Source organism: Leptodactylus fuscus, chromosome 2, assembly GCF_031893055.1.
Source record: "Leptodactylus fuscus isolate aLepFus1 chromosome 2, aLepFus1.hap2, whole genome shotgun sequence".
In the NCBI taxonomy this organism is placed as follows: Eukaryota; Metazoa; Chordata; class Amphibia; order Anura; family Leptodactylidae; genus Leptodactylus; species Leptodactylus fuscus.
In genome coordinates, this window is record NC_134266.1 from 110,362,957 (window position 1) to 110,376,353 (window position 13,397).

At 44.2% G+C, this 13,397-nt stretch overlaps 1 protein-coding gene across 1 annotated transcript in view; it reads left to right on the top strand.

Moving 5' to 3' along the window:
• The first annotated feature begins 10,743 nt into the window (after nucleotides 1-10,743).
• Nucleotides 10,744-13,397, top strand: part of IPO9 (importin 9) — a 58,128-nt gene continuing 55,474 nt past the window's right edge. Inside the window, exons 1-2 of the mRNA XM_075264379.1 lie at nucleotides 10,744-10,972; nucleotides 13,228-13,289. Of these exons, the coding sequence (XP_075120480.1) occupies nucleotides 10,825-10,972; nucleotides 13,228-13,289 (210 nt within the window). The 5' untranslated portion in view covers nucleotides 10,744-10,824. The remainder of the gene's footprint in view (nucleotides 10,973-13,227; nucleotides 13,290-13,397) is intronic.

Sequence of the window (13,397 nt, forward strand, 5' to 3'; positions counted from 1 at the left end):
CTGCCTTGGGAACTACCTCCAATGAACTCTTCCACCAGAGGAAAAAACTTGTGGATCTTCTTGAGGATTTATTAAAAATCTGTTTTAAGGTTTGTAATGAAACTTGAGAGTATAACAGTGTTCTATAACGTGTAAGATCCATCTGTCCAAATTAACTTATGACCAAGCAGGAATAAAAAAAAAGTCTTTTAGTCGACTACCCAGCACATTGTTCCTGGCCTCAGGGGCTGAGCATTGTTGGAAAAGTCTCCACTATCTTACCAATGAGAACAATATCTCTCGGTGATCAATAAGTATAGTATTCAGGCTTATTGCAAGATCAATATTGGAGACAAGGCTTATGAGTCTATCCCAGCAAAAAGCGTTGTCTAACCTCTTCTTCTAAAGATATCCTTTATAGGATTATAAAAAAGAGCACAGATGCAATTTCTCCTGGTGTGGTTTTCAAGGTTCTTCTGTTCCTTTCCTCAAGGTTTCTCTCTCCCAAGTAGAAACAAAATGCTATAATAGATATTGCAACTAAGCAGAAAATACATCTTTACCAAGCTTTTCTCAAGGTCTAACAACAAGGCTTTATTGGAGACGCCTGGTAATTTCACAATTGCATTTCACAAACTAAAATATATATATTAAAGAGGACCTTTCATGGATTTGGGCACACGCGGTGTTATATACCGCTGGAAAGCCGACAGTGCGCTGAATTCAGCGCACTGTCGGCTTTCCCGATCTGTGCCCCAGGTGAAGAGCTATTGGTACCGTAGCCCTTCACAGTCAGAAGGGCGTTTCTGACACTCTGTCAGGAATGTCCTTCTGAATAGCAGCGCCTATCGTGCTGTACTGTGTGAGCAGGGAGGAACGCCCTCTCCCTCTGCTCACAGTACTCGTCCATAGATGAGCACTATCAGGAGGGGGCATTCCTCCCCGCTCACACAGTACAGTGCTAAAGGCCCTGCTGTGCAGATGGACGTTCCTGACAGAGTGTCAGAAACGCCCTTCTGACTGTGAAGAGCTATGGTACGGGCACCAATAGCTCTTCACCCGAGGCACAGATCGGGAAAGCTGACAGTCCGCTGAATTCCAGCGGTATATAACACCACGTGCTCAAATCCATGAAAGGTCCTCTTTAAAGAAAATAATAATCTAATTGAATTTTAGAATTTTATTTAAACCACAATCCCTACTTTTTATCATAATTCAACTTTTGATACAAATTCTCAAACTGGAGCCTCTCCTTTCTGTAGGATTTTATTCTCTTGTCTTCATACTGTTGAATTTGGCATGAAAGTGTAGGGATCTTCCTCTTTTGGACATCTACTCAGAAAGGTGTAAGGTTCATTGTTCTAGGTATAGCAGTATCGATTAGCTTCTGAACAAGACCTTGGATACAAGGAATATAACAAGATCCACATAGTACTAATTCAGCAACAATACAGATGGATATTAATACAGAAGTTATTGTACCAGACCATTTCCCAAACCATCATTCTAGCTAGGCTGAGAAAGGATCATTTATTCCAGAGTTCTTGGTCCATTCATTTGACAAGGATGTTAACCCTTTAATTGTCTCCGTAATACTTCCATCCAGAGCAGTGTTATTTGGGATGAATGTACAACAGAATGACCCTAACATTGCACAAGTCTCAATGTCACATCAAGGGCCAGTCTATTTTGCCAGGCCATTTGGTAAGCGGGCAGTAGCTGCTCAGCTATGCCCTTGATTGCGTCTGTGGTAAAATTTACAAATCTCCGTTGACTATAATAGAGATAATTGTTCCAATCTACATTCTTATTTATAGTGGACCACCAGAAAAGATAGATTCAAACCCTGCTCCAATCTGATTCCACGCCTTAAACTAATTCAGCACACCTCGAGGCACTCCAGTTTCATCTATGTAGACCTGGTTATCAAAGGAGCCTTGGGGAGAGATGTCCCTTACTTTTCACCCATACTGGACCCTAGCCCACTGGTTGGTCATCAGGAGGTGGAAGGGCATAACAAACTGGACTAGGGCACATTCACCCATTATCTAAATTTTCAGAAATTTGCAGAAATCACATATTACAGTGTTGTCTTGGCCCTCATTAATTTTACCTCTTTGTAGTTCTATTTTTTTTCTGTCCAGCCATCAAATGTACTCGGAAACCCACTTTCTGTGCTTCCATCTTGGTAGGTTACCTGACAATTTGGGTCATCATCTTCAGGTATTTCAACACCATGACAACTAAAACCAGTGTCATCTATAACATCTGATTGGGCCCTACTTAGATATATTGAGATGATCAATAATATATACTGCATTGTTCCCTATCTGCAGGAGAGAATCATAGAGGGGGAATGTAATATGTTTTTTTTCACCAGTTTGAGATGCCTGGTCCCTGTTGGATCAGGCCCCTTTGTAGCTGAATTTTACTCTGAATTCTCTGCTATGGCCATTCCTGAATAGAGATCACCTTCTTACGGTGTGATTGGTGGATCCAAGAAGATGATTCAGCTATCTTTAGTGCAGTTTGGATTGTTAACAATACCTCATAGAGCCCTTCCCAGCAAGGGCTTTTCTAGATTGTTTTACGAATTACTTTGATTAGGACCCAATCCCCCATCTTGACTTCTTTCTGTTGCACTGTGGTCTGGAACAGAATTAAACTTCTGCATTTGTTTATTTTCAGGGATTTTACGCATATAGTCAACAACTGTGACTTTAGACTCAAAAGATGGTTGAGTAGCTGCAAACTGAGGAACCTTGTAAGCCCGCTCATAAATCATTTCAAAAGGGGTCAGTCCTATCTTAGTTGGGGTAATGGCTTAAAGAGGACCTTTCATGTCCTCATGCAGTTTTATATACTGATAGAAAGCAGACAATGCGCTGAATTCAGCTCAATGTCGACTTTCTAGTGGTATATAAAACTGCATGTGCATGAGGACATAAACGGTCCTCTCTAAGGTTACTAATGGTAAACTGTACCCCCCATCCTTGTGCAGTTTCTGCCATTTTTTTTCTCATTTGTTATAAACTATACCATTAAGTCTTTCCACTAGCTGTGATGACTGGGGATGATCGGCACAGTAGTGCTTAAATTCTATATTTAAATGTTCAGCTAGTCTAGTTATTACAAAATGTGGCCCATTGTCACTATAAATTCTTTCTGGGACTCCAAACCTTGGAATTATTTCTTGTATTAACACCTTTGATACTGCAATAGCATCCTCTTTTGTTGTGAGAAACACTTCTACTTCTACCTGATATGGAGTCAATTCAATAAAAACCATGCATAAATATTGTAAGGGGTATACTGGTGTAGGGAAGGAGTCTTTACATGCACTAAGATTAGCCTGTGGATTAGTTGTCTATTTAAGGCAGAGTTGGGGCCTCTTCTGGCCCGGTTGTTTACGGGAGTCCCTGTCCCTGTATTGTTTCTTATTATTTGTTATGTATTTGCTGTTGTGTTGGGTCCTTATGGTTTGGTCTTGTTTTCTGATTGGGTGTTGCTACACTCTGTTTATCTCTTTGGTTATCTTGTTTTCATAAATAAAGAATTTATAAAGAAAAAAAAAAAATAATATATATATATTTATAAAGCTTTATATATTATATAAAGCTCTATTTGTATAGGCCGCTCTAATATGTTCATATTCCAAAGACATCAGTATGTCTTTGGGATGGGATGGAAATCCATGCAAACACGGGGAGAACATACAAACTCCTTGCAGATGGTTTTATACCCTTGGCGGGATTTGAACACCAGGACTGCAGCGCTGAGGGGCTGCAGTGCTAACCACTGAGCCACCGTATGGCCCCATATGTTCATTGTTCTTGAGTTGATCATTTCTTTTTCGATTTCCTGTAGGTGAATAGTAGTCACTCCTATTTTGATAGTGAACAGGTTGTGGGGAATCGCTCAGGTAGATACATTGTAGTAGTGCAGGAAACATGGACACAGACACTGGGTGCACACAAGTTCAGGCTTTATTCACTTGTAGTGCATTAACTGCCTTTGCAAAGGCACAAATAACCAAAACAAAAACCTTCTCAGCTGAGAACAACTTAAACATAAGGAAACTTTCCCTGACTATGCAGAAGCCTGGCTACCAGACTTCCACCTTGGCAACAACAACAGGTGGCACAATACCTGCTCTGGAGGTTCGGTCTGGACAGGTCAGCTCTGTCAGTGTGGTGCCACACTCCTAGTTTTCACACACAGACTATTATCAGGCCTTGATTAGTCAGCTGACCTTCCTGGTGTGGGCCTTTACCAAACACCCTTTAGCTGCCTGGTTCGGACATAACTGTCTTCCCAGACTACGCCATTCACTCTCTCACAAGGGGTATAACATGAGGGGGTGCAGTCGCACCAGTGCCTAGGACCCCATAAGCATTGGCATCAGTATTAAGTATGCAGCTTTCATCTAGCCCATAAGCCAAGGACACCCACAGATTACCCTAACCACATAAGGTTGATTAAATTCTTCAGTACCTGTAACCAGCACTATCAAGAATTCGCTGTAGGGATGAGGTAAGGGGCCCTGTACAAAAGATTGCAACGGGGCCCCACAAGTCTTTAGTTACACCACTGATAGGAGACTCTAGATTGCATTTTCCTATTGACTTGCATAAACCTCAGTGGCTTCCCTTTGCTATTAGAGTCTAAAAGTTCTAAAAGCTCCAAATAAATGACCAGGCTGGAAAGGAATGGCACACTAACCAGGGCTTTAGCCAGATAGCACATCTTGTCTCATTGGAAGTCTTTATATTTTTTTTGATGAAATACTTAACACATACCGTGCAAAATCACAGATATAATTCACTGCTAGCTTAATAGAAAACATTTGTTCCATTAACTCATCATAAAAGCACCATTTTGAACATTTTGCTTAAGGTGACAGATTCTGAAAGCCCGAGACACTGGGACTATTGCCATTGCTGCCTTACTAAAAGTTGTTAGACAGGTTTTCTTCATCAATGCATCGGCTCTGCGATCAATAGGTTGCTTAATAATGAGGAATTATCTCCTAGAAAAAGAAGTTTACTTAGGCTAAGGTCCCATGTTCCGAAAAAGCTGCTTTAACATGTTGCAGATTTTGCGGCAGTTTTTCTGTACCAAACCCAATAGTGGCTACAAAGTGAATGGGCAGCAAAATCTGTAACAAAACAACTTTCCCGCAACGTGGGGCCTTACCCTTAGAAAGGTTAGCTACTGGTGGATCCACTATTGCTGTATTTTCCCAAGTTTCAGATTCAGTATCTAATTTATACATGTTTTTGGACCTGGAATCAAACTCAAAACTTCCATTATTTCTCTACCAGTAAGCTTGATTAATAGGGTGAATGCATCAGGGTTAAGGGAGAAGTTAGCATCACACTGCAACCTAGTCACTAGTAGTGATCCTGCCTTACAGCTTTATGGGCTTTCCAGAGTACTGCCTCTGATGGGATCGACCCTTTAAGTTTAAAAAAAAGAAAAAAAAATGGATTAAAGGTGGGACAAGAGCAGTTGACTTGTCTCCACGCTGGTGCATGCATTATGGTTAGTCAGTTCAATCATCAGATGTGTTTGATCATGTAGAAGTCATGGAGGCCGGCCAGGGGAGACACGGAGCAGAAGCGGGGAATAATATGTATAGGACCATCTAAGGGGTGGTTAATCCGCAATAAATCATACATGTAGTACTGTCTAATAATGCACCAAAAGTTAGCTGCCAATCATCTCTGGGCAGGACTTGAGGAGCCTCCAGAGAGACTCTGGTGGTCCATTGTGTCTAAGAAGGGCATATTGAAAATCGCCACCTACTATTACAGTTGCAGGTGGGAGATTGGCCACTTTATTGAGGACCCGAGTAAGAAAGTCAATTTGTAAAGAATTTAAAGAATTGGGAGCATAGGGATTACATAGTATGACAGGTTTATCCTCAAGTTTACCATGCAAAATGACATATCTCCCATGTGGGTCCAAAATAGAAGGAGTAACCTCCAGTACGCAGGACAAGGAGACCAAAATAGCTGTAGACGGAATAAACAGTAGGATAATAACAGAGTGCAAAATTACAGGAACAAGAGGCATCAAAATGGGTCTCTTGCAGAAATGTAATAACTGCCTTAAGGGCATGCAAATCAACGAGAGCCATCCTTCTTTTCACATTTGAGTTAAGATCCTTAATATTTAATGAAACTAACTTAGCCATATTTAAGGGAAGTACGATATATGCAGTAGATACATGAATCCAGCGGTGTCCCAGAGGCAATTATGTATTCCTTTGAAGATGGAGAAGGCCAAAATATGCAACAGGGGTCAACAAGATGAAGAAAAAAACAGAAGGAAAGGGGGAGAGACAATTCAGGGAGTGCTATTCCCAGCAAAGGCTGGTAAGATTACTACCGAACAGGAAAACATTATCAGAGAACTGTGAAGAAGTACAGTAAACCATGGTTATACACCCTCAAACACCGTAATGCAAGACCGCAAGAGCCCAGAAAAGTGGAGATAGAACCAGATAACTCCAGCGGAGATACTGTCAGGATACGGAGTCGCCGCGGTCTCCTTGCTGCGCGGCGTCTCCCTGGGAGACGTGTTAGGAGTTCTATTGGGTGTGCTTAGGTCATTAAGGGTTAATCTTTTCCTTGCTCTCAGTCTCCATGTCATTAGCCATCAGGTGTGTTTCTCTGCTGCTATTTAAACCCCACCCAGGCATGGATCCTTGCCAGCCATTCACTTTGGGTTTCCTGGTCCCCCTGCTCAGTCTGTTTCCCTATCTGTTTGTATTCAGTCTGTTCCTTGGTTATATACCCGGCTTGTATTTTTGACTATCCCTTGTCTTTTGATTCGGTACCTTTATTATATCTCCTGGCTTGACCTCTTGCTCGTCTGACCTCGCCTTCTCTTCTGTGTCTTGCTGGGACTTGTGGTCCTCCCTGGTTCCATGCTGTTTAGTCTTTTGTTTTGCATTGCAGTTACACTGTGCTTTCTGTTTAGGTGTGACCCCGTGACTCCAGTCCCTAGGACTTTCAGGGCCTCCTCTTCCCTTATCCTAGCCGCCGGGATAGAAGCGTAAGGAGTCGTGGTAGGTGCACTTCAATTAGGAAGTGCATTGGTCTGCCTCATCTCAGATATTACAGCATAGTTATAGCTGCAGGGCCTACGACCCCTTTTGTCATTAGTTGCATAGTGTTGCTTTCCCAGCTGTGTCACTTTGCACTGCCTGACCCTGACTCCAATCCTTACAGATACACTCCCAGCGGTCTCTTCTATTTGAAGCTTACAAAGAAAGAAAACTATGTTGCAAAAATTATGCAAAAAAAAAACAAACCTTAAAACAGATCTCTAATACCAAGAAAACCTCAATCAGGAACAGCAAGATCAAAAAAGTGTAGTCCTCCCAGAGACGGAGAGGGGTCAACGTGGCAAATCTCAATGCAGGGGGCATGAAGGTCAAGGAGAAAGATGCTGAGTCAGTCAAGGGCAAGTGGCGTTTCTTCTGCATGACTGTTTTCTACACTGGAGGAGGGGGATGGCGGTGAGGACACTCGCTTCCCAGTTCTGTAGATGAGGTTGAACAATGCCCAGGGAGACACAGAAACCTGGCAAGCTCACAAAAAAAGAGGCCATCCTTGCAGACCGTGAAGGTACATACAGAAGTGGTCATAGGTTCCTTCTCTTTTGAAGTGTAATCCAAGAAAGATCATGATACTGTTGTATGGAGGCCATATCAAAGTCTCTTATAACTTGCCTGAGACATGATGGTTTCCTTAAGCTCAAAATCCTGAATCCTTTAGGTCGGAGGGCCCTATGTGCTTTTTCCAGTTTGATGTGATGGTGTGGGCGCTTGCCCAGAATTATATTAAAGGGATTCTATTATTAGAATCCCATTTTTAAGACTGACATGTAGGAATAGCCTTAAGAAAGGCTATTCTCCTACCTATAGAAGTCTTCGCTGCGCCGCCGTTCCGGTGATATTCCCAGTTTTCTGCGGTATGTAAATGATTTTTCTCGCAGCACTGGGGGTGTTCCCAGTGCTCAAACAGCACTGGGGGCATCCCTAATGCTGCTTGCAAAATCTCCAGTGACACCTTTGTTTTCTTCCGGAACGCCTCTAGCCGCGTCATCTTCCGGCCTGGTCTTAAAAACCCTAGGCATGCGCAGTCGGCTCTGCCATCAGGCTTCGGGCACAGCCGACTGCGCATGTCTGCAGCCATTTTCTTGTGGCCGCTTACACAGTACGCTCATGTAAGCAGTCACAAGAAAATGGCTGCAGACATGCGCAGTCGGCTGTGCCCAAAGCCAGAGCCATACTTACCTTTCTTCTTCCTGTCCAGGCTTCCTTCTGTGGGGAATGGCTCCTTCTCCTTCCTTGACGTCAGCCTACACAAAAGAGCCGGACTCCTGGTTTTGCGCTGAAGCCGACAATCCATCTCCATTGCGCAAGCATGGGAGCCTGCACAATAGAGATGTAGTGAAGGCTACAGCACGGTGCTGGGACTGCTGCGCACTGGCAGTCTCAAAAGAAGAGGAGCCGTTCCCTGCAGAAGGAATCCTGGACAGGAAGAAGATAGGTAAAGTATAATAGGGTACTTATTGACCTGGGATGATTACTTTCACTTTGGTTATACCTAATCCATCTTTAGAACCTCGCAAGATTATTCTATTTTTTATGCAATTTGAGTGTCCTATAGAACTTTAATGTTGAGGATCTTTGCTTCCTTTTTTTCTGTAACAACGATCCGGGGATGGTAAGAAATCTCGGCATTTTACAGTACTTGCAAAGTGGATGGGATTCATGCGAATCCCATGCCCACTTTGCGGAAAAAATTGCAGCACGGACACGCTGCGATTTCCAAAACCTCCATCGCGGTTTTGAAAATCGTAGCATGTCAATTATATCTACGGAAACGCTGGGGGCTTTCCTATAGATATAATTGTAACAGAAAGTCCGCGTAGGAAAACTCTGTGAACATTCTGTTGAAAGCACTGCCGGAAGAACCGCAATGCGTTAATGCCACGGTTCTTCCCACAGTGCTTTAGCACTGCATTTCTGCTCAGTGGGGCTTTAGCCTTAGGCCTTGTGTTGCAGAAACACAGCTTTTTTTGTTGCAGATTTTGCACTTTGTGGTTTTTTGAGCCAAAACCAAGAATGGCTACAAGAAGAATGGGAGATATATATGTAAAGTTCTTATACTACCTTCTGCTAAATACACTTTTGGCTTTGGCTCAAAAAAGCTGTGTTTCTGCAAGGTGGGGCCACAGCCTTACTCAGGATAATCCACTTAAAGAGGACCTTTCACCATTTTGCCCACAGGCAGTTTTATATACTGCTGGAAAGCTGACAGTGAGCTGAGTTCAGCGCACTGTCGGCTTTCCCGATGTGGGCCCAGTGTGAAGAGCTTACGGTCCGGTACCGTAGCTCTTCTATGGTCAGAAGAGCGTCTCTGACACTCAGTCAGAGACGTCCTTCTTCACAGCACAGCCAATCGCGCTGTGCTGTGAGAGCCGGGAGGAACGCCCCCTCCCTCCCTGATAATGCTCGTCTATGGACGAGTACTGTGAGCTACGGTACCGGACCGTAAGCTCTTCACACTTGGCCCAGATCGGGAAAGCCGACAGTGCGCTGAACTCAGCGCACTGTCAGCTTTCCGGCAGTATATAAAACTGCCTGTGGGCAAAATGGTGAAAGGTCCTCTTTAAGACAAACACTGTTAGGGTGAATTCACACTGAGTAAACGCTAGCTTATTCTGAACGTAAAACACGTTCAGAATAAGCGGCGTCTAAAGCAGCTCCATTCATTTCTATGGGAGCGGGGATACGAGCGCTCCCCATAGAAATGAATGGGCTGCTTCTTTCACTCCGTGCAGTCCCATTGAAGTGAATGGGGAGTGCCGGCGTGTACGCTCCGGCATGAGCAGAGCTTGCCGTATACGCCGGCACTCCCCATTCACTTCAATGGGACTGCACGGAGTGAAAGAAGCAGCCCATTCATTTCTATGGGGAGCGCTCGTATCCCCGCTCCCATAGAAATGAATGGAGCTGCTTTAGACGCCACTTATTCTGAACGTGTTTTACGTTCAGAATAAGCTAGCGTTTACTCAGTGTGAATGCACCCTTAGGCTGCGTTCACACGGAGTAAACACATGTCAGAGTAAGCACAGTCAAACAGAATCCCATTGACTTCCATGGGTTCGGTCTTATGTGCGCTACCCTTTGCATTCAATGGGAGGCTTTTTTACCTATTGCTTTCAATGTGATATGTGCGTATACAGGAATAGCCTTGGCAAAAAAATTCATTTCAATGGTAGAATTACTTTACAAGAAGGAGGTGAGAGGATTAGTGAGGAGGTTATATAGCAGGAAGCTGAGCATGTAAACAAAAGAGACCAGCAGCGCCAGAGACACCCTGAAATCACTAAAAGGTATATGGGGCAATTATTAACCATTAGTAGCACTAACAGGACCCCCCAGGAGTCTCAAGATCACTTTTATTCCCATATAAAGTGACACATGCCAGTTTTGAAGAGCTGGAATTTTTCTGTGTTCTTGTCCTCAAGGAGTTTATTTTCTCAATAAAAGCAAAGCAAACCCTAAAATGAAATACACATGGCTCGCTGCATCCTTCACATGTTTCTCCATTCCCAGCCGTCACAGACTCGCCTGACAACCCGGCTGCCCAAACCAACACGTCACCTATGACCCTACCCTTGAACCCGCGTAATCCCGCCCCCTGTCCCCTGCGTGATCCCGCCCTCTCTCCCTGCGTGCTCGGCTTGGCGGGCGGTGTTTGGCGCGCTGTAGTGTACGGCATTGAAGTTTTCCCGGCCGGTACTTGCAGCCGCATCTCCATAATGGCGCAGGGCATGCCGCCCGGTTTCCCCGCTGTGCAGGCAGGGCTACGGGAGGCCTTGCTGGAAACCCTGAGTGGTATCCTGTCTCCAGGACACGAGGTGCGAGCGGCGGCGGAGGAGCAGCTGAAAGTGCTGGAAGTGACAGAGGGTGAGGAGAGTAGAATAGCGAGCAGTGTGAATGAGGTGGGAGGCGGGTCACAGGAGAAGCGGTCAGGGAGCTCCATGAGGATGCTGCATGATACTGGTATATAGTGGATGATGCTCCATGATACTGGTATATAGTGGATACTGGTATACAGTGGATGATGCTCCATGATACTGGTATACAGTGGATGCTGCTCCATGATACTGGTATACAGTGGATGCTGCTCCATGATACTGGTATACAGTGGATGCTGCATGATACTGGTATATAGTGGATGCTGCATGATACTGGTATATAGTGGATGATGCTCCATGATACTGGTATATAGTGGATACTGGTATACAGTGGATGATGCTCCATGATACTGGTATACAGTGGATGATGCTCCATGATACTGGTATACAGTGGATGATGCTCCATGATACTGGTATACAGTGGATGATGCTCCATGATACTGGTATATAGTGGATGCTGCTCCTTGATACTGGTATACAGTGGATGCTGCTCCTTGATACTGGTATATAGTGGATGCTGCTCCATGATACTGGTATATAGTGGATGATGCTCCATGATACTGGTATATAGTGGATGCTGCTCCATGATACTGGTATACAGTGGATGATGCTCCATGATACTGGTATACAGTGGATGATGCTCCATGATACTGGTATATAGTGGATGCTGCTCCATGATACTGGTATGTAGTGGATGATGCTCCATGATACTGGTATACAGTGGATGATGCTCCATGATACTGGTATACAGTGGATGATGCTCCATGATACTGGTATGTAGTGGATACTGGTATACAGTGGATGATGCTCCATGATACTGGTATACAGTGGATGCTGCTCCATGATACTGGTATACAGCGGATGCTCTATGATACTGGTATACAGTGAATGATGCTCCATGATACTGGTATACAGTGGATGATGCTCCATGATACTGGTATATAGTGGATGATGCTCCATGATACTGGTATACAGTGGATGCTGCATGATACTGGTATACAGTGGATGCTGCTCCATGATACTGGTATACAGTGGATGCTGCATGATACTGGTATATAGTGGATGCTTCATGATACTGATATACAGTGGATGATGCTCCATGATACTGGTATACAGTGGATGATGCTTCATGATACTGGTATACAGTGGATGATGCTCCATGATACTGGTATACAGTGGATGATGCTTCATGATACTGGTATACAGTGGATGATGCTCCATGATACTGGTATACAGTGGATGATGCTTCATGATACTGGTATACAGTGGATGATGCTTCATGATACTGGTATACAGTGGATGATGCTTCATGATACTGGTATACAGTGGATGATGCTCCATGATACTGGTATACAGTGGATGATGCTTCATGATACTGGTATACAGTGGATGATGCTCCATGATACTGGTATACAGTGGATGATGCTCCATGATACTGGTATACAGTGGATGATGCTCCATGATACTGGTATACAGTGGATGATGCTCCATGATACTGGTATACAGTGGATGATGCTCCATGATACTGGTATACAGTGGATGATGCTCCATGATACTGGTATACAGTGGATGCTGCTCCATGATACTGGTATACAGTGGATGCTGCTCCATGATACTGGTATACAGTGGATGCTGCTCCATGATACTGGTATACAGTGGATGCTGCTCCATGATACTGGTATACAGTGGATGATGCTCCATGATACTGGTATACAGTGGATGATGCTCCATGATACTGGTATACAGTGGATGATGCTCCATGATACTGGTATACAGTGGATGCTGCTCCATGATACTGGTATACAGTGGATGCTGCTCCATGATACTGGTATACAGTGGATGCTGCTCCATGATACTGGTATACAGTGGATGCTGCTCCATGATACTGGTATACAGTGGATGCTGCTCCATGATACTGGTATACAGTGGATGCTGCTCCATGATACTGGTATACAGTGGATGCTGCTCCATGATACTGGTATACAGTGGATGCTGCTCCATGATACTGGTATACAGTGGATGCTGCTCCATGATACTGGTATACAGTGGATGCTGCTCCATGATACTGGTATACAGTGGATGCTGCTCCATGATACTGGTATACAGTGGATGCTGCTCCATGATACTTGTATACAGTGGATGCTGCTCCATGATACTGGTATACAGTGGATGCTCACTTACTTCCTGTGGAGAACAGGCAGATTTTGCATGGTGATTCTTAGTTTCTTATTTGTCTTGTAATAGAATTCGGGGTGCATTTGGCTGAACTGACCGTCGATCCACAAGGTGCTCTGGCCATAAGGCAGGTAAGATTTGCAGCAGCATTGCTCGGGAGAGTGCATGTAGAGGATGACTGTGACTGATATCTGATGTGCCATGGTGATTTTACCTGGGTGGGTTGTGGGGGTGTACTA